Source organism: Cyprinodon tularosa, unplaced genomic scaffold (assembly GCF_016077235.1).
Source record: "Cyprinodon tularosa strain WSP-4 unplaced genomic scaffold, ASM1607723v1 ctg303, whole genome shotgun sequence".
NCBI classification, from domain to species: Eukaryota; Metazoa; Chordata; class Actinopteri; order Cyprinodontiformes; family Cyprinodontidae; genus Cyprinodon; species Cyprinodon tularosa.
Genome location: NW_024039012.1, coordinates 143221 through 164072, shown reverse-complemented (window position 1 = coordinate 164072; position 20852 = coordinate 143221). Strand labels below are relative to the sequence as shown.

Below are 20852 nucleotides of genomic sequence, written 5' to 3'. Positions count from 1 at the left end.
ACTGAGGAAGTTTACGTCTGTTAAATAATTAGAAACTGTGGTGTGTGTGAAGCAAAAGCATTCACTTTTTCGTTTGTTTTTGCCGCCATCGTGTGGACATTAAGGAACTTACGTTTACCCGCGCTACTCTCGCGGTTCTTGGACGCTTAGCAACCACATGATTGTTTCTTCATATTGACCAATTAGGGCCGAGCATGCGTGGCGGCTTAGCCAATCAAAAGCTGGCATTTCGGCAGCAGTTTAAAACTTATTGTGAGGGTTTCCTGTATGGAGCAACAGCTTTCACGCACAGAAACGCTCACCAAGGAAAGAAGCAAACCTATATTTTAGACAAAAGAATCGCGAGTTGGTTTAAACGTTGGTTGGCGGTTTAAATAAACGTTAAAACGACGCATTAACGTTAAGTCAGGTCTGTTGTAACGTCTGTTTGGAGGGAGCCAACTAAAAGATGCCGTCCCGTGTGGAGGACTACGAAGTGTTGAACACTATAGGGTCCGGTTCTTACGGGAGATGCCAGAAAATAAGACGAAAAAGTGACGGCAAAGTGAGTATATGTTTGAAGTAAGCCAACTCAAAACGGCGAAACCGTTACCTGTAGCATTAGCAGCAAGTGACCGCTTTTTAACTGTTTCTTTTTAGATGAATAATTGTGACGCTAAGCAACAAAAGGGGATTTATTGTATATAATTTAAAGGGACATAACGGCAAACATTAACCCTGCTGCTTGTAGAAAATAAACTGGAATATCAATATTTTGATAACTTATAACAATATGTAATATTTCATGAGATTATTATTTTTTGTATTTATTTTCAGCATTTGTATCCATAGAACTTGGTGTTAATAAAGTTTCTTGATATTTTGAATATGATCTGATTTTGCAGGTTAAAACAAGCTAATATTAGTAGGTATATGTTTTTAAAAAACTACAAAAACAATTGTTACCCTAAAAAAGCTGTAGCAGTACTCTAAGCCTCTCATTTAAAGGGTTGGAGACAAGGTATTTATTACCATCCAAGATCCTTTTATTTTAATCTCTTTCCCTCTGACTAATAAAGTAGGTTGTGTTCTGCAGGTCCTGGTGTGGAAGGAGCTGGACTATGGCACCATGGCGGAGAGCGAGAAGCAGATGCTTGTGTCAGAGGTCAACCTCCTCAGGGAGCTCAAGCACCCCAACATTGTCCGCTACTACGACCGCATCATCGACCGCACCAACACCACACTGTACATCGTCATGGAGTACTGTGAAGGAGGGGACTTGGCCAGTCTCATCAGTCGCTGCATCAAAGAAAGGTCACTCTAGCAGTGATATCCACTAATCTTTCCCCTTGTATGAAGTTACAAACCTGTTTGCCCTGCAGGCGTTACTTGGAGGAGCAGTTCATCCTTCGGGTCATGGCGCAGCTCTCTCTGGCCCTGAAGGAGTGTCACAGACGAAGCGACGGCAGGGCCACGGTTCTTCATCGCGACCTGAAACCAGCCAATATCTTCCTTGACGTCAAGCAGAATGTTAAGCTTGGAGACTTTGGCCTGGCGAGGATTCTGAACCACGACACCAGCTTTGCAAAGACTTTTGTTGGGACACCGTACTACATGTCTCCAGTAAGATGTCTTTTTGATTTAGAGCTATATTTTGTGTCTTTGACCAACTGAACATCTTTTCAATTTAAAGTCATAGGGAAGTCATGTATATAAGAGTACTCTTTATCAGACTATATTGTCCCAAAATTTAGAAAATTTCTATAAAAAAAAAAATCCTGTCTTAAAATCTGTGTTTTTTTCCCCCGTTATTTTATGCAGGCCAGTCAGTTATACGTCATCCTTAACACCTAAATTCGGGCAGTTGTATATCAACAGTCATCTGTCAATCAAGTTTTTCGGTTATAGCATCTTGATTCATATTTCGCAGCTAATATATGCACGGTTGAAATAAGAAATAAGAGTAATCCGTGTTCACTGGGATGGACGTCTGTGTCTTAAGCAGGCGTAGAGCTAACAGAACTGGCAACATTGCGAGGCAAGTGCTCAAACATGTACGGCCGTAAGCCTTCTACACCAAACCAAGCTTCTGCCGCCCTGGCGGCCTCTTCCACAACATCTCCGTCCCCACTTCCCTCCTCTAAATAAAAAAAAAATGTATGACGGAGGAGACTCATCCACGACTTCCGACACAAAACTCTCCCCCTCTTGCATGTTTCTGCTTTCCATAGTGTTCCTGCTACTTGGTCCCAATGTAATTTCCCATTGGGAACCTACTAGCACTAAGTTGCTAACTGGTTAGCAAGATGCTTCCGAGGCACTGGCCACAACCAAACTTGCTTGCAAATCTTTCGCCACAAGAATCCCACCCCCTTGATAAACAACCGATCACATTCACTATATTTACTCGTGTAAAGTCGGGCACCACTCAGGAGAGAATTCGGAAATGCAGCGGGTGGAACAGCCGTTTCCCTATGACTTTAACAATAGGTAAGCTGTGTTCTAAGCAATAGTTGTTGGTCCTAAACCCAGCCATTTTGGTCTCATCTGAACATGCCTAGCTTCAGACCATTTCATTTTTCCTCCACTTCAATTATGCACCACTTTATGTTGATGGATCACATTCTGTCCCAACAAAATCAAGTCACTTGTTGCTCATCAGACCATACAGACAAAACATGAATTTTTTTATTTTATTTAGAATTTTTACGGCACTAGTAGCTGGTTTTATGGACAGTAGGCTGACAGGAAAGGGGGTATGAGAGGGGAAAGATATGCGGGAAAGGACATCTGATCGGATGCGAACCCGACGGCCTCCATACATGGGTCATGTGCACTAACCACTGTGCCACCAAAGCACACCCCGCGTGCAGGAATTGTTTGCCTTGATATTTAGGCAGTGGTAGTGATTTAGTTTTTAGGTGTGCTTGTTTCTGGTCATTTGTCTTATTAGAGTATTGTTAGTCAGGCACTATGCTGATTTCAGTTCCAAATAAAATGAAATGCAGATGATACCTGTTTTCCACTCTATGACCCCTTTATCTTTAAGAAAGAAAACGCTTATGTTTCTTTTTTTTCTGCAATTGTGCTTTTAGGAGCAGATAAACAGGATGTCCTACAATGAGAAGTCAGATATTTGGTCCCTGGGATGTTTGCTCTATGAACTTTGTGCATTGTCGTAAGTTATTCTACACAGTTATCAGGAACGGATTCCACAAGCAGTTTTACAGCAGATCATACTTCCTTTCTTCTGCTTGTTGTCCTTTTTAGGCCTCCATTCACTGCATATAACCAGAGAGAGTTGGCGGAGAAAATCAGAGATGGGAAGTTCAGAAGAATCCCTTACCGGTACTCTGAGGAACTGAACACCTTACTTGGCAAAATGCTCAACCTTAAGGTTGGAAACATTAGCTTATTTTTCCCTGAGCTTAACCTGTATTTATGCTCGTAAGGATCCCTGAATCATCCCCTCTGTCTGCAGGACTACCTGAGACCATCTGTGGAGTCCATCCTTCAGAGCGGTCTGTTAAGCGACAGTGTTGCTGAGGAGCAGAGGAAGATTCAGGCTCGGGCTCAGAGGAGGTCTGCAGACTCCGACAGTCCTGTTCACAAGTTGGCCGAAATGGGAACTGTCTGTGTGGCAGAGCTCAAGCTCAAAGAGCAGGCGCTGAAGGACCGAGAGCAGGCGCTGAAGGAACGAGAGGAAAGACTGGAGAGTAAGACCTCAGCATTTATGGTTCCAAACAGGCTGTGTTATGGATCTGATGGGTTACAGTGCCTCTAGGTTAGAAACCTTTATAGTCAAGTGGCTTAAAATAAGAAGAATCCCAGTTTTATACTCAACAAATATAAAGTGATAAATACAAAAAGGAGAGTCCCTACAAAGTCTGAAATGGTAGGGAGTGTATCTCCTGATATGGAGTATGAAAAAGGAATCTAGAAGGATCATGGCATTTCTCCACTCCGGACAATAAAGGCCAATTTATGCTTCTGATGCATAGCCTCTCCAACCTTCAAATCTGTCTCTGTGCTCAACCACCTCCCCCCCGCGGGTCCGCTGGACCTCTTCTTTTAATTTATTTGTGAGGATTTAACTTTTGGAAAATATATTTTTTTTTTTACCATTCCCCTTCTCGGGTTTCTATGGCTCAAATTGACATCAGTTCATTACTTTTTGTTCTTTGATGTGCACTCGTAACTGATAACTAGCTCACTGTGTAACACCACTAGCTGAAAACATTTATCCTGTTAAATTTTCATTGGTTGTTGTGAAACAAGCATGTTTCACAGGTTGAATGTAATTTATCTTTAAGTTAATCTCACCTGTGCGAGGAGATGATTGAAAGAAAAGCTACTTTTTTGAAAGCATTATTAGTGATTTTTCATTATGAAACTTTAGTGAAGAAAAAAAAATCTATTCTTCAGATTTAGCAGTAAAAAATGGAAATTAGATTTTTAAGCTAGATCACTTGGTGCTAACTATACCTGATTTATATATACATCTGTTTATTTTAGGATTTAGTCATGCTTTGTCATTGGATCTAGCTATTTCAGACATCTAAAGAGCCATCAAATGCCCCTTTATCATTTTACTGAATCAGGCCTTTGTATTGTTATGTGACAATTGGTGTAATATGCAGACAAGTAATTTAGATCATTCAAACATCAGGGTACAGTAATTATATATCCACATGTTTAGAGAACCATAAAGACTTGAGACTGTGTAATTTGAACCTAATGCACTTTTGCACCAACATTTTTTAAACTGGTTTTCATTTTCTCCAATACGGTTTACATGATGACCTAAGCTGCATCTTAAATTGTAATGTTGATTTCTCTTTTGTAAGCTGCTCATTTTACTGTTGGAAGCTTTTATTCAATGAAAATTTGTTTTGGATACACTCAGACAAACTTTGTCATTTTGTATACACTAAGTCTAAGTTTAGATTGGAAATAGAAAACACAAAAAGATCAGATCCAGAAATCCAATTAAAGGACAGCACTTGGAAGTCTTTTTTTTTTTTTTTTTTTTTTTTTTATGGAGTTCAATGTTTATTTAAATTAATATTTAAAATTAGAAAAATTGCACATTTTATTTTGAAAATTCAAAATAATTGAAGATTTCAGCAAAAAAAAAAATGCTTAAACCTGCTAGCCTTAGCCTGTTGGTCCAGATTTGGGGGGTTGTAGCCTGATAAATCAGACTAAATGCACGAAAAAATGATTTTGGCCGCTGGCGGTTGGGGCTAGTTTAATAGGCGAGGGGGGATGAGCATCTTCTTGTTAAAAAGTTCTGGAAAACATCTTTAACTTCAAATTCATTAATATTTGATTTAGGAAGTGTTCCGGTCTAAATGTCAAACTTTGCTTTTGGGGTAACTTTCAACGATACTAGAAAATAAATGTAGACGGCTTATTCATGTTGCCGTTAGCAAAGGTTTTGCAATCAAACTTTGAACTACTTCCACTCCCACATCTACAGACTGACTGACTGTATGCTGTTATGCATCCAGAAGAAATATGTTCACTATAGAAATGTTGGTTTAACGTCTCCTTCTGTCTTCTTGGATGGCAGGAAGGGAGCAGGAACTGTGTGTACGTGAGCGACTGACTACTGAAAAACTTGCACGGTAACACCCAGAAAAATCTGACATTAAAACTTATCTTGCTGTTACCATCAGCTTTGTAGTCTTCTCAGTTGACTTGTCCTTTTTTTTCTTTTTTTTCTTTTTTCTTTCTTCTGGAGCAGAGCAGAGAGTTTGCTGAGGAATTACAACTGGCTGCATCAGCAAAAGGAGGTGGCACTGGGCTATGGCAAAGACATAGGTATGGGAATCCAGCAAAGGGGTTTCCACTTACTACACCAAGCCCGACATTGAAACAGCTTTTTTTATATTTATTTATATTTTTTAATCATGAGTGCACATATTTATATCATGTTAATAAAGTTTTTATAGACAAACGGCATCTTAACTATAATAAATCTGCATTTTTGTCCATAATTCACACCTCAAATGTCTTGTTTTTGTGATTAAATAAAACGTTATTCTGATATTTCTGTGTTGGTCTCTTGCTTCCTTACTGTAGATTCGGAGGAACTGTCCCCTGGAAAGAAGAAGGTCCACTTTGCGGGTGAAAGCAAAGAGAACCAGCAGCCCGATGGCCAGCACGGTGGGCCGTACCAGGATTTAATGCTGCGGCGCCTGCACTCCGCTAACCTCCGGGCTCAAAAACTAAGCGAAGTGGAGAAAATCTGCCAGTTAAAAAGCAGACAGATCCTCGGCATCCGCTGAACATAAGAGAAACAGTCATATCAAAAAGAAAGTGAGGTTTTTAAAACTGGATGTAAATTTGATATTTCATAAGATGTGTGTGTGTATAGTATTTAAAGTTTTATCATACAACCTGTGGAGGTGTTTTGAAAATGGTAGGCAGCTATTGTGATTTTTTTAATGTTCTTGTATGTTTTTCCTTCATTTGTTTTCTTACACAGATTGTTTAACTATAAAAAAGGATTATTTTAAGAATAAACATGTCTGTGTTGATTATGAACCCAATTCATTTGCTTTAAGTGTTCAAAAAACAGAAATATATTTTTAGATTGCTGACTTTTAATAGGACAATGCTTCACAGCAGTCATTTGCATTAGAGACACCCTTTCATCAAGACTTAATAGTTTCCACAAGGGGTCATCGGTTTACTACAGAATAGGCAATCACAGCCAACAGAACAGATATGGCTTCCATTTAGGAGTTAATGCTTTGATTTAAGGATGAGATTAAAAAGGAGGTTTCTGTTAACACTAATCATCAGCACAATGAAATTATCAGATGGCCTTCATGTTCCCTAATTGTTTGACTAATCAAAAAATCATTTGGGAAATTTGCACATCTGAAACGGTCAATAGAATACATTTAAGGAAAACTCCAGTTTACAAATAATTTAAATCTTTATAGATGCTAAGTGTACACTTAATCAGCCTAGTATTGTTTGAAATAAAGGCTCAAAAGATTATAAAACATTTTGCATCCATTTCCTGTTGATAAAGCTGTATTTTTGGGGGGGTTGTTCCTTATAGCTTAAGTTTGGTAAATGTTTTTATAGGAAATGTGACTGTTGCTCAAAGAAATCATATCTTTTAATAAAATCTTTAACCAGAAAGTTAAAAACTTCATAACCTAAAACAAAACATTTTAGGAATTATATAAAAAGATAAAGTTATTAGAATTTAAACAGTTAGGGATGTTATTGAATTAGTTATTGATAATTATTTTATTTGTATCAATGAAAATCTTGTGTTTGTGTATTTTCTGCCTCTGGATGAGGTTATAATTATGTCCAAATGTATCTTACTACAAAATGTATTTATTAGAATACTTAGTATTATTAGAGACTTGGACTTAAACAGATTTATTTTGTATACAGGAGTATAAACAAAAAGAAATTTCGTTTAGAACAGCTCTGTATTTCATGTTTTTAGTGCAGCCTTGAAAAACAGTAATATAAACATGACTGTATAGTTACAGTTCTACATTACATTTTATTACAGAAATTATGTAAATTAAATTCTATTTAAGTGGCAGTACACATGCTTGATTTTTAAACTTTTTTTATACGTGTTTTCTAGAAGAATATTTTTGTTGTGTTTCAGCTCCACTGTTCAGAAATCCTTTGAAAAGAAACATAATTAATGATCGATACTACTGGCTTTTCTTAATCGTCCAACGTTGATATCGCGAGATTACAGTAACGATGAAGCGTGCCTAACTACCTCCGTTGTTGAGTTCATAAGCGCCTCCTTTAATATCGGTCGAAAAATTCAACCAATGGGCTTCCTCCTCCGGGTTCTCTCGTCCAATAGGAGTCTGACGTGGTCCGTGTGGAAAGTTTACCGGCTCGGGTGCAAAGTTTCAGCCGTCTGCAAAGCGGAGCTTGTCGGCAGATTTGTCTGGAATATGCTGGTGACGTCCGCAGGGTTTTCACACGGTTCCTAGAATCCAGTAACTCCCATGAAATCGGCACTCTGGATGTAGCTTCACCCGGAGGACACCGTGAAACATTATCTCTCCCTCTGAACTCGAATCGACGGAGGACAACCAGGAAACAAACATAACACAATGGCCTGTGAGCCAAACCGTGCCCGGCTGCTATGTATGCTCTCATTGACTTTCAGCTTCTTCATCGTAGAGGTGGTGGTGAGCCGCGTCACCTCTTCCCTATCGATGCTCTCGGACTCTTTTCACATGCTCTCGGATGTTATCGCGTTGGTCGTGGCTCTGGTCGCGGTGCGGTTCGCCGAGAAAACCCAATCGACCAAAAAGAACACCTTCGGATGGATCCGGGCGGAGGTGATGGGGGCTCTGGTCAACGCCGTTTTTCTCACGGCGCTGTGCTTCACCATCGTCCTGGAGGCCGTCGAGCGCTTCACCGACCCCCACGAGATCAAGACCCCGGTGGTGGTGGCCGGGGTGGGCGCCGCGGGGCTCCTTATCAACCTGCTGGGCCTCTGCCTCTTCCACGGACATGCCGGGGGAGGCCACGGGCATTCCCATGGGGGTAAGGGGAAGAGGGGGAAAGCTGAGAAGTTCCAGAAGGATGGCAATGGATCAGCGCTGGAGGAGACCAACAACCTGGTGGGGAATCACAACAGTCCGGGTGATGGGAGATCAAGAACCGGTGAGTTAAACTATTTGAGGATTATCAGTGAAATATATATATATATATTCATCCACCTCACTACAACTTAAGGGTGGACTGATCAGACTTTTTAAAAAGCCAACACCGATTCCGATTTTTATACATCAGAGTTGTCCTCCTATAGTCTTATGATTGAGGATGCTGTGGCATTTTGCCAACCATAAAAAGAAAAATCTTTGCTTTTCTGTCTCGGGAACATTTAGTTCCCATTATGATTAGATTTGAGCATTTCTCTGATAAACTATCTCAGTAATTCATCAAAAATACTTTGTACAGTAACATCAGCTGTTGGGAGTGGCTGAAGAAGTAAGCAGGTATTTTTGAAATTTTCTCTAAAGAAACGACCTGTTCAATCTAATCTGAGAGGACTATAGGGCTCTGGTAGATAAAACATTGGCCTTTCATGTCGTTACGCCCAGAAATGACTGAAGTCGCTCTAAAAAAGGCAGAACAGATGCATCTAGGTAATTAATCTGTGCTCCTTTAGGTCAAACTTGACAAATCTACACTCCTAGCTGCCCATATAAACTAAAAGAAGATTTGAATAACTTCAAAATTAAGATCAAAATAAAATCCACCATGCTTCAGCATGTGTGTCCTCTAATTCATATTTATTGAGTCACTCTATGTCACCACATTCTGTGATTTCAGGAAGTAAAGCCCCATATTTCAATGTCTTTAATTGTTCAAAACATCTGAAACTCATTCAGGAGAGATGTGTTTAAAGGGGCCAAACCGAGTAATGTCCCATAGCCTTCAAGTCAATTCTTGCTATGCAAATGAAAGTCATGTTGTTGGATTGGCTCACTAGAGTAAAACAGCAGGTTCTCTTTATTCGCTCTCTGAAGGGTTAATCCCATATACAGACCATTTCCTTTCTATACTGTTCAGGGTTCCAATAAATGACCAGTGTATCCCCTCCTCTATGCTCCCATTGCCATTACTGGGTCATACATCAGTGTAGCCCTTAAGTCGACAGTCCCAGACACGCCATTAGTTGTTGATGAATGACCCAACGTGCCCAGGATGAAAGGGAAGGGGGGGCACCATCCCTCAGGTGCCACTCCCTCCTATTTCCTAGGCTGCTAGTACTAGTACACATTTAAATCTGCTTCATGTCAGAGGTATTGTATTTGAGGTAAAACACGCGTTAAATCTAAACAGAGTGTTTCTGATCAGAATCAGACATACTTAATAATCCCAGAGGGAAGTGTATGGTGACAAACTTAGTCAAAAATCCACCAATGTTTAGCTGAAAGCGAAGGGGAAAAATGTGAAAAGAGGAAATATTGCTGATAGGGAGTTATTTTAAATAATTTAGCTTTTGTGTCAGGTTTGGTTGTGTAGGTTATCATTGTAGGAAAATGTAAAAAAAAAATGTTAGGCTTGACATATAATTATGCAGTTAAAACATTCTCAATATTTCTAAATACAGCTGGACAAGATGCACAGATGAACAAACGATTACATTTAATTTAAAGGCTGGAAGTTTTTTCTACCTTTAAAGTTTGTTTATGTAGAAGCTTTATTTATTTTGTTAGTTTAGTTTAATATAAGTATTTATATATAATATATAAGATAAGGTTAAAAATCCACATACAAATGCAATGATTTTCACAGTTCACATGTAGCTTGTAAATCAAAGTATATTTGTCGATCTTGTCTTGTTGGTGTGTATCTTGAACTGCCTGGTGAACTTTTGCATCCTTCAGGTCGGGTGTATTTTTTTATGTTGAGATTTTTTTTAGCTACATATAAAACAGAAGGAGGGGTGGAAAAAGATGATTTAATTATATTTCTTTTAAACAAAAAAGCAGCAGATAGGAAATATTAATCATTAGAGCTGCAATATTTTTTTCTATAAAAGTGATTTTGTATTATGTTTGACTCTTAAAAGAAAAAGAAAAAATTCAACACCAGCTCAGTTTTAGAATAGGCCACATTAATTGTTTCTGAAATAGTCAACCAACAAAATATTTTAATTGTTACCTGCAGTAATGCTTTGCAGATGCTAAAAAATGCAATTTGCTGAAAGATTAATAACCCACTTACAGCCGCAATAAAGACAAAACCTTACAAAATTTGTATTAATTTTTTTAACATTAACAAATGTAATTTGTGCCATCAAGTTTTCCCTCTATATATTTAGAGCATTTGTTAATTTAGTGATTTTAATCCAATAAGTGTGTTTTTTTTTTTTAGATCAATCAAGAAAATAGCCGATAGATTAATTTCTAACTTGATTAATATCTCTATTTTCGTAGTTACTCAGTAACTATAAAGCCAAATGGTCATGAGTTCTCAAGAACACAAAGGAGTACGCTGCTCAGACTGTCAGCCGTTGTAACCCTCCTACGGTTGGCTCTTAACAAACTGATGTCTCTTCTAGGTTGGTTGAAAAAGAGATTTTCTGCTAAATACCTAAAAATTGAGATCTCACACTGTTTTATTTTTTTCAAACCAGTTATGATTTTCTTTGTAAGTTTTATAAAAAACAAAGGTAGGTCGTTTTCTGCGCCCCAATCTTCAGAAAACCGTCCTGTAAAATCAGAAAATCCCGAGTGGTCAACTGCTTCTTTAAGCTATAGCAACGGATCACCAGAAAGGTTTCTGAACCGTAGCGGATTTAAAGCTTGCGTACATTGATCTAGTTTACCAGGTAATTCCTAGTTTCTGTCCGAGTCAACTCAAATGTTGTATCTACGTGTCAGAGTCCATTTCCCACTCAGCTGTTATGCAGCAGCAAACTGAGCTTGTCTCCTTGATCTTTTATCTCCAGATGTGAGCTGTAAAGACAACTCAGAGGTGCAGATGAACGGCAACACCCATTTCGATGAGCTGGAACATGACCATGACTCGTCGGCTCAGCTCAACATGCGTGGGGTGTTCCTGCACGTTCTGGGTGACGCTCTGGGTTCTGTCATCGTTGTGGTCAATGCCATCACTTTCACCTTCGTGTGGAATCCCTGCCAAGACGATACCTGCAAGGACGTCTGCTTCAACAGTCCTGGGACCGACCACCTGCACGTCAGTAACGCTACCAGTGTGTCAGGCCCCTGCTGGGTTCTGTACCTGGATCCCACGCTGTGCATCATCATGGTGTGCATCCTGCTCTACACCACCTACCCGCTGCTCAAAGAGTCTGCCCTCATCCTGCTGCAGACTGTACCCAAGCAAATAAACATCCACAGGCTCAACGAGCGGCTGCTGAGCCTGGAAGGCGTCCTGGCCATCCACGAGCTGCACATCTGGCAGCTGGCCGGGAGCCGAATCATCGCCACCGCGCACATCAAGTGCCACGACCCCACGTCCTACATGGACGTGGCCAAACGCATCAAGGACTTCTTCCACGACGAGGGCATCCACGCCACCACCATCCAGCCCGAGTTTGTCACCTTCAGCTCCGAGTCCCGGGACTCCCTGTGCGAGCTCTCCTGTCGGACTCAGTGCGCTCCCAAGCTGTGCTGCGGCTCCGCCGACAAACAGAAGGGCGACGTGGACTTGAAAACATCAGACGCCCCTTCGGCCCTGGAGGTCATCAGCGAGACTGCGGAGAAAGCTGCAGACGTAGAGGTGCAGCCTCAGACGGTGACCGACGCCCCGGTCGCCAGCGAGCTGGTGTCCTCTCTGTGAAACTACGAGGACCAAGGCGAATCGATGGGATGCTGGAAAACCACCACTTCAGGCTGAAGCATCGCTGTCATTTCCAGGAAGCTGTAATTGTTTGGACCCGTTATGGTTTTGGTTAGAAGTTAATTCTTAATCTTTCCGATGACTTTTTATTCCAGCCTATTGTTGAAGTTGAGCCACTCTCCTTTTATCATCTCCTGCTCAGGCAGCACGGTTGTGATAAGGTTTTTTTTTTCACGGGGCCTCATCTCCTCCGGGGCTGGAGCGACGTCTGCATGACTGTCCCTCTTTCCGGTGCCGTGTTGTGATATGTCGCTTCATCCTAATGGTGGGTTTTCTGTGCCAAAGTTTCTTACTGCAGGACCGAAGGGACAAACGGACCATTGGAGCACATCAGTGTGTTTTAGTTTATGGACCTCCTGGCAAAATGAGTCATTGATGTTTTGCGTAGGCTATAAGAAAATCTATTTTCTTATCCATTTTGGTTGCAAGTGGAATAGTATTATATTTCATAATAATTTAAGTATTTAAGTTATTAGAAATGATTTATCTCTCTGTAGATGCTGTTTATGAAATTTAGTTTGAATAACAAAGAAGGATATTTGAATTTCTTTGTCCTGGATTTTATTTGGGGGAGAAAAAAAAAAAAAGTGTTTTAGTGATATTTTTTCAAATGTGATGTTTTTATAAAGATCTTGTCGGACTGTCATCTGGCCTTGAATCCTTGCTGTCACTAGTTTGGTGTAGACACCTCTCACCTTGCCTTTAAAAAAACAACAAAACTGTTGTGTAGGACACTGTTTGTAGATGGTGTAAGGATTTCTTGCAGTGGTAAATTTGGATATTTATAAATTTGTATACAGTTTCATGCTGGTTGGAGTCTGTGAACAGGCATGGGCCGGCAGGATGTGAAAATATGGCGGTTTCCTAGTATTAAACAAAATCTACTACCTGATCTATTTTATTTTTACTGAAACGATTATTTCCAGCACAGTTTTACAGATGTAGCATTTTTGACATAAAGGTTTAACCATCTTTAATGTTTTCTGTTAATTAAAATTAAGCTTCTTTCAGCTAGTTTACTGCAGCAACAAGTGGGGGAAGGGGAGGCTAACGTGTTATCCTGTTCTCCCTACAGCTGAAGGCAACTACAGCACTTTGTCTTGTTGTTTTTTTCCCCCCATTTTTCCATTAAAAGGCTGTTTCTAACACTGGTATACTTTGAACCCGACCAGCCCATGCCTGGGTGTGAAGAAACAAGCACTGTTATCCAGCAGTGATTCGCTCTGTGCTGGAAAGCTTTCTGTTTGCTTTAAAGAAATCATGAATGTTTTCATCACCTCGTCACAAATCCATTCAGGGGGAGGATTTTTAAATTTCTTTAAATATATATTTCTTTATATATATATATATATATATATATATATATATATATATATATATATATATATATATAAATAAATAAAATATGACATTTCCAAGATGTTGTACTGTGTTTGCATGACCAAACTGAGACCTGTTGTTCGACATTTTCTGGCTCTTCTCTGAGCTGTTGTTGCTGCTCCCCGGCGTCTGCTGGGATCCTCCACTATAATCCTGACTCATCATATAGCTGGCTGGTCTGCTGTTAGCTGAAATAAAGTTCATATGGTGGCCTTGAAACTCGTATGACTCCCTCCTTTCAGTCAGCACAGATATAGTCTGGCTCTGATACATTTCAGATTTCCACTCCCTGTTAAACATGTATGCAATACAGAAATAATGTGCTGGGAAATGTACTTTTCTTCATTTCTAACCTGTCACTTTTGATCGGTCTTTTATGACTTGAGCTCTGTGTGCAAACTGGAAAGGAAGGTGTTTTTATTTCAAGCACATGTCTGCTGATGTTTTTGATATATATAATATATCTATATATTCACCTGTCGGATGTGTTATTGTGAAATAAAACAGCTGTTTGGCACAGCTGAAGAACTAAAAACCACTGTCTTTGTACTACTTTCTAACAGCTTCAGACACAGAAGGCTCCCATCAACTGTTTATATTCTTGTAAAATAAACTGAAAGAAAGGAAGATGTAAAGAAACACATGATGCCCAGCAATCAGCTCCAGGGTGAAGTAGCAGACTGACTGATACAGACTGCTGATGTATCTAAACTGTTCAAAACAACAAAAACAAAACACCCATTTAGAGAGATGAAATCACTACATATCACACCACACTTGAATGATTCAAAAGCCCCCAAAGAAACAAAAGTTTGTAAAATATAAAATTCAGTCCTGTGGCAAACATATTTTCATAAATTAGAACATGAATAAAATGTTCCTGCCCTTAAAATGCAAAGGCAAAGCTTACAGAGATAAATACTAATCTATCTCAGTGTTGTTTCTGTTACTCTTATCATTGGTTAAAGATAAAGTTTGTCTTAACAATTGGGAAATGAAAACATTTAAGAATTAGATTGAAGTATCATTGTTCTCTTATTGCCAAAGTAATCTGCAAAGGATTAGGGCAAAAGGGGTTAGCTTTTCATACAGTGCTGTAGCCCAACTTTTTAAATGCAAGTTTAGGTAAAGAAGAAAACTGGTAAAAGATACTGCTCTTCATTTAGGGTTATCTTTAAAGATCTCTTCATACAGATGATTAAAACCTAAAATTTTCAGTTTTCCCTAAAACTAAAGAATGCTGTCCTGTCTAACTTTAGCCCATATAAGAAACTACTGAAATATAGAGAAGGACTGGCTTCATACAAACAAGCTGTGGCTACTGTCGGGAACATTTCTGGATGTGGTGTGTCTTAAAGGGCTCTCTCCAGACACACGTGTGGAGCTCTTGAATCGTCCTTTCTTTATAATTTAATTTCAAGTTTTCATAGCGTTTGCACATTTCTGAAAGCAAATTGTTTCCTTTAACTAAACCTTCTAGCAGTTTACTTGGATATAACTCACTGAGAATGAACAAGCACTTCAGCAATGATCTTTAATGCTTACCTTCCTTGTGAAGGATATAAAGTCAGCAGTATTCTCCACATGGCTATTTTAGGGCAACATAATGAAATATTGTTTGTTTTTTTTATCTGTTGTTTACTTTAGCTGTAGGCAATCTTACAAATCACCCGAAAGAAACAGGTGGAATATTCTCAGTCTGAGCATAGTCAAACATTTGAGTTACTTTATTATTATTACATTATTATGATTATTATTATTTTTTTTTTTTAGATTTTTACAACACTTCTTGCATTTAAGTCTGTTATTCAGAGATAGTTTAGAGACATTAAACATTCAAATTTTTAAGTGATAAAATGCACTACTTTTAAAAAGTGCATTTTTGATCATTTGCATCTAAATGTAAAAAGTAAAAACCCAGCTGACCCCGCATCTGGAGGGTGTTGAATTATAAAAAAAAAAAAGAATATTATATATGTACTACTATTTTCATTAAAATTATATATAAAATTTATAAATATTAGCTTGGATCAGATGATTATATATTTGCCTTCGTATGCAGGAGATTCAAACTGATGTAAAATAGAGCATGCTTTTATTATCTTAAATAACTTAACTTTTATTATTTTAAAAATTAACAGTGCATTATGCAAAATAAAAATTACGTTTTAAAAACCCGGGCTTCCAAAACCATTTAGGAAAACCACAATAATATCCTAGATGAAATATTTGCCCTTAAAGCTGTCACTAATAACCCATTATATATATATATATAACTACTACATAATTGCATATAATTGGTTTAATTGCATAACTAAACATTTCGTTAAACATTTTTTTAATTTTTGTATAAGCAGACGATTTACTGTTTATATAAACACACAGTACTAAATAAATATGAAATGAACATAAAATGTGCTGAAAATGAAAAATGGGGTTAAAAAATAAAAGTCAGAAATAAGTGTGAAAAAATAAAACTCCATTATGAAATAAATTAATAACACAGATCAAAGATCAAACATGTTGCATTATCAATAGATATAATTTCTTTATTCATGTATTCATCTTCTTATTATTATTTATGTATTTAATTTGAATGAAACAACTCTCCTCTTAGGCCTAACCTGATTAACTGTGATATTTATGTAAGAAACAAATAAACAAATGTTAAAATTAAGGTTATTTGGTCTGTTTTATATCAATAGGTACAGCTGCAACTCTCCCCTTCTTGTATAGTTGTTTATATTTTATCTCAACAGTTTTCTTTTTAACAACTAAAGCTGGACACTCTTAAGTCCACCAGGAAATGTGTGGCTTATATCTTCTAAAGATATAAGCCACACAAACAGTAATAACAGCAGCAAAGCAGGTTGCGAAAAGCCATTCTGCATTACATAAGTCCATAATTGCAGCATTTTGACCGCTCCTCTTTTCTCTGTGGTCTGACAAAGCAGATTTCGTTGTAAGTTTAAGCCAGCGGAGGCATGCTGACTGTAAATTGGGGGCTGGAGGGGAAGTAGACACTTGTTGAAAGGGGGGCTTATATAAGAGGACTGAGGGCAACAAGTGCACAGATCTACCCAGCATTCCTCCGTGCAGCCGTGGTGCTTGCATTTCACTCCCTGTTCTCTTGTGGGTCCCCAGAAAATGACCTACACTTAAACTGGTGTTCTCCTTGACTTGTTCCTGTTACAGTTTACTCTATCTGACAACTCCCACCCTTATATACAGGTGCTGGTCATAAAATTAGAATATCATGAAAAAGTTGATTGATTTCAGTAATTCCATTTAAAAAGTGAAACTTGTATATTATATTCATACATTACATACAAACTCATATATTTCAGATGTTTATTTTGTTTAATTTTGATGATTACAAATGACAACAAATGAAAATCTCAAATTCATCATATCAGAAAATTAGAATATTACTGAAGACCAATAAAAACAAAGGATTTATAGAAATGTTGGCCAACTGAAAAGTATGAACATGAAAAGTATGAGCATGTACAGCACTCAGTATTTAGTTGGGCCTCCTTTGGCCTGTATTACTGCAGCAATGCGGCGTGGCATGGAGTCGATCAGTCTGTTGCACTGCTCAGGTGTTATGATAGCCCAGGTTGCTCTAATAGTGGCTTTTAGCTCTTCTGAATTGTTGGGTCTGGTGTATTGCATCTTCTTCTTCACAATACCCCATAGATTTTCTATGGGGTTAAGGTCAGGAGAGTTTGCTGGCCAATTAAGAACAGGGATACCATGGTCCTTCAACCAGGTACTGGTAGCTTTGGCACTGTGTGCAGGTGCCAAGTCCTGTTGGAAAATGAAATCTGCATCTCCAAAAAGTTGGTCAGCTGCAGGAAGCATGAAGTGCTCTAAAACTTCCTGGTATGTGGCTGCGTTGACCCTGGACCTCAGAAAACACAATGGACCAACACCAGCAGATGACATGGCACCCCAAACCATCACTGACTGTGGAAACTTTACACTGGACTTCAAGCAACGTGGATGAAGTGCCTCTCTTCTTTTCCTCCAGACTCTGGGACCTTGATTTCCAAAGGAAATGCAAAATTTACTTTCATCAGAGAACATGACTTTGGACCACTCACCAGCAGTCCAGTCCTGTTTCTCTTTAGCCCAGGCAAGACGCTTCTGACGCTGTCTGTGGTTCAAGAGTGGCTTGACACAAGGAATGCGACAGCAGAAACCCATGTCTTTCATACGTCTGTGTGTGGTGGTTCTTGAAGCACTCACTCCAGCTGCAGTCCACTCTTTGTGAATCTCCCCCACATTTTTGAAGGGGTTTTGTTTCACATTCCTCTCCAGGGTGCGGTTATCTCTCTTGCTTGTACACTTTTTTCGACCACATCTTTTCCTTCCCTTCGCCTCTCTATTAATGTGCTTGGACACTGAGCTCTGTGAACAGCCAGCCTCTTTAGCGATGACCTTTTGTGTCTTGCCCTCCTTGTGCAAGGTGTCGATGGTCGTCTTTTGGACAACTGTCAAGTCAGCAGTCTTCCCCATGATTGTGTAGCCTATAGAACTAGACTGAAAGACCATTTAAAGGCTTTTGCAGGTGGTTTGAGTTAATTAGCTGATTAGAGTGTGGCACCAGGGGCCATCAATTTTGAACCTTTTCACAATATTCTAATTTTCTGATATGATGAATTTGAGATTTTCATTTGTTGTCATTTGTAATCATCAAAATTAAACAAAATAAACATCTGAAATATATGAGTTTGTATGTAATGTATGAATATAATATACAAGTTTCACTTTTTAAATGGAATTACTGAAATCAATCAACTTTTTCATGATATTCTAATTTTATGACCAGCACCTGTACAGTAATTTCTATATTGTCTGAACAAGGATGCCTGACAAAGGAGGAAATTGGTGCCTATACATCTAGCTTATGCATTACTGTAACTGTGTGTGGGTGGGTGTGGTATGCCATCTGTCTCCTCAGCTTTGTCCATGGGATTTTGCTGGCTGGGTGAATCCGCTCAAGAGAGGAATGGGGTTAATGTGGCTGAACCTGTGGGTGAGGGGGTCACTCTGCTGCTATAGGTATTCACCTTTGCTAACACAACATTTGTTGCAACAGCAATAGGCTTAAAAAAAATGAGGGCCACAAAGAGGAACCCTGAGTGAATTTTGTCCAGCTTTTGCGACTCTTGCTATTTTTGGAAACGGTTCAATGTCTTTAGAAAATTAAAACATAAACTTTAATTGATCGTTTGTTTCTTAGCTTTTTTCCGATCTTAAAAAGCTGGTTTTGATTAGTTATTTAACATAAATATGTATATATATATATATATATATATATATATATATATATATATATATATATATATATATATATATATATATATATATATATATATATATATATATATATATATATATATATATATATATATATATATATATATATATATATATATAAATGTTTTTATACATATTTATAAATAAAAATGGCTTTATTTAGGAAGGACAAATGCCTCATGTAAAGAAATCCACATTTTAAATCTCCACACATCTCTTTTTGGTGGGATTTTTCCTCTATAGCCACACTTCAGAATGTTAAATCAATAAGCAAGGCCTTTATGTGTTTTAATGTTTCTACATTTAGTTTGTAATAGGACCTTATGTGACATAAAAGTTGTCTGCTAATAAATAGAAGGTATTATTATTATTATGGTTAGAGTCATTTTGTCGATGATCATCCTCTGCAAACAAAGTGGCTCCCCATCTAAAATGGTCCCTACTTACAATCAGAGCAATAATTTAAAAGTTTAATACAAAATAAACTGTAACTAAGGTTGCATGAGGATCTATGTATTTTACAGCTATAGAAAGGAAGAAGGATGTGAGGAAGGTAAAAAAAACATTATCCTTAATTTTCCATTATTCAACTGGGACATCAAAAGCTAACCAAATCTTCATAGCAACCTTTAGCGCCTAATTCTGCTCTACCATCACAAATGTAAACATGAGAAATGTACTAAAATATTTGGAAACTAGAGCTGTTTCTTTTATGTCAGTCAAATTTTAGCTTTCTCCTCAACAAACACGCCTGAAGGCTCTCACTTGTAATGAAGGATAAATATTTGACAAAGCACCTCACAGCCATGGCGAAACATGCCAAAGGATCTATTATGTGGAGTTAATAAAGATATGAACTGAAAGTGTGTGCATCGTCAGATGATATCAAGATTGAACTCTTTTAGCAGCAAACACTGTGGCTGAGTCTGTATGTCAAAAGACACTTCACCTCAAAGTACGAGGGAGAATTTATGTTGCTGTGGGCCTGTTTTTCTAAGGCACTGGGAACCTTGTACGTTGCTACCTGTGAACAGTGTAATACAGTGATATGTTTTAATAAAATACTGGAAGACCAGTATTTTCGTCTGTTCCTGTTTGGCTGTGACACCATCCTGGAGAGAAATATCAGCTGTGCTGCTTCCATCAACACCCTTGTTTATAGATGCTGGAGATCGGCCTGTTTTCCAGTGTAGTCCTGTTTCTCTGACTGTGACTGGCTGGATGTGCTCTCTTCATCCTCTGACATGGGAGCTAGCTTGGTGCTTGTCTGCCTGGCTGTGTGTTTCCTGGACGGGGCCGCCTTTTACAACTGCTTTTTGTATCTCTGCTTCTGTCTCCTTGAACCCCAGTCGGCCTCGGCAGATGGCCGCTCACACTGAGCCTGGTTCTGCTGGAGGTTTCTTCCTGTTAAAAGGGAGTTTTTCCTCTCCACTGTCGCTACAAGCATGCTTAGTGTGAGGGATTGTATTTGAGTCAATGAGTCAATGCAATCAACTGGTTTTCCTTAGATAGAAAACTTTGAATCAATTTGACTGTATGATCTGGTTGAACTGTAAAGTGCCTTAAGATGACTTGTGTTGTGAATTGGTACTATATAAATAAACTGAGTTGAATTGAATTGATGATAGTTTTTATTAGGTCTCTTAGTAGAAAAAAGTGCACATTATATGGCCAAACCATTAGATAAATGGTTCCTCCAACACAAAATCCTCTTTTAATTACCATCTCATTTAGAAAACTCGTGAGCAGACATTGTATGAAAGGCGTAACAGCTAAAG

At 38.5% G+C, this 20852-nt stretch overlaps 2 protein-coding genes across 3 annotated transcripts; both read left to right on the top strand.

The window, feature by feature from the left end:
• The first annotated feature begins 241 nt into the window (after nt 1-241).
• nek2 (NIMA-related kinase 2) lies at nt 242-6953 on the top strand. 2 transcript variants are annotated; one of them, XM_038291874.1, is made up of 9 exons: nt 242-544; nt 1062-1293; nt 1362-1602; nt 3075-3157; nt 3250-3376; nt 3461-3695; nt 5555-5609; nt 5729-5805; nt 6067-6953. In XM_038291874.1, exons 2-9 carry the CDS (start codon nt 1109-1111, stop codon nt 6270-6272), a joined length of 1209 nt encoding a protein of 402 aa, XP_038147802.1. In that variant the 5' UTR covers nt 242-544; nt 1062-1108; the 3' UTR covers nt 6273-6953. The 2 variants fall into 2 exon arrangements, with proteins under 2 accessions (XP_038147802.1, XP_038147801.1); XM_038291873.1 differs by having other exon boundaries at nt 1076-1293; nt 6067-6950.
• Nucleotides 6954-7864: 911 nt separating this feature from the next.
• Nucleotides 7865-14284, top strand: slc30a1a (solute carrier family 30 member 1a). The gene is made up of 2 exons (XM_038291886.1): nt 7865-8655; nt 11456-14284. The coding sequence occupies exons 1-2, from the start codon at nt 8097-8099 to the stop codon at nt 12307-12309; spliced, it is 1413 nt and encodes a 470-aa protein (XP_038147814.1). The 5' UTR covers nt 7865-8096; the 3' UTR covers nt 12310-14284.
• The last annotated feature ends 6568 nt before the right edge of the window (nt 14285-20852 follow it).

Coding starts and splice junctions, on each gene's coding strand:
- slc30a1a (XM_038291886.1), top strand. CDS start 8,097: ATGGCCTGTGAGCCAAACCGTGCCCGGCTGCTATGTATGCTCTCATTG. Junction 8,656..11,455: donor TGATGGGAGATCAAGAACCG/GTGAGTTAAACT, acceptor TTTTATCTCCAG/ATGTGAGCTGTAAAGACAAC.
- nek2 (XM_038291873.1), top strand. CDS start 449: ATGCCGTCCCGTGTGGAGGACTACGAAGTGTTGAACACTATAGGGTCC. Junction 1,294..1,361: donor AGTCGCTGCATCAAAGAAAG/GTCACTCTAGCA, acceptor TTTGCCCTGCAG/GCGTTACTTGGAGGAGCAGT. Junction 3,696..5,554: donor ACGAGAGGAAAGACTGGAGA/GTAAGACCTCAG, acceptor CTTGGATGGCAG/GAAGGGAGCAGGAACTGTGT.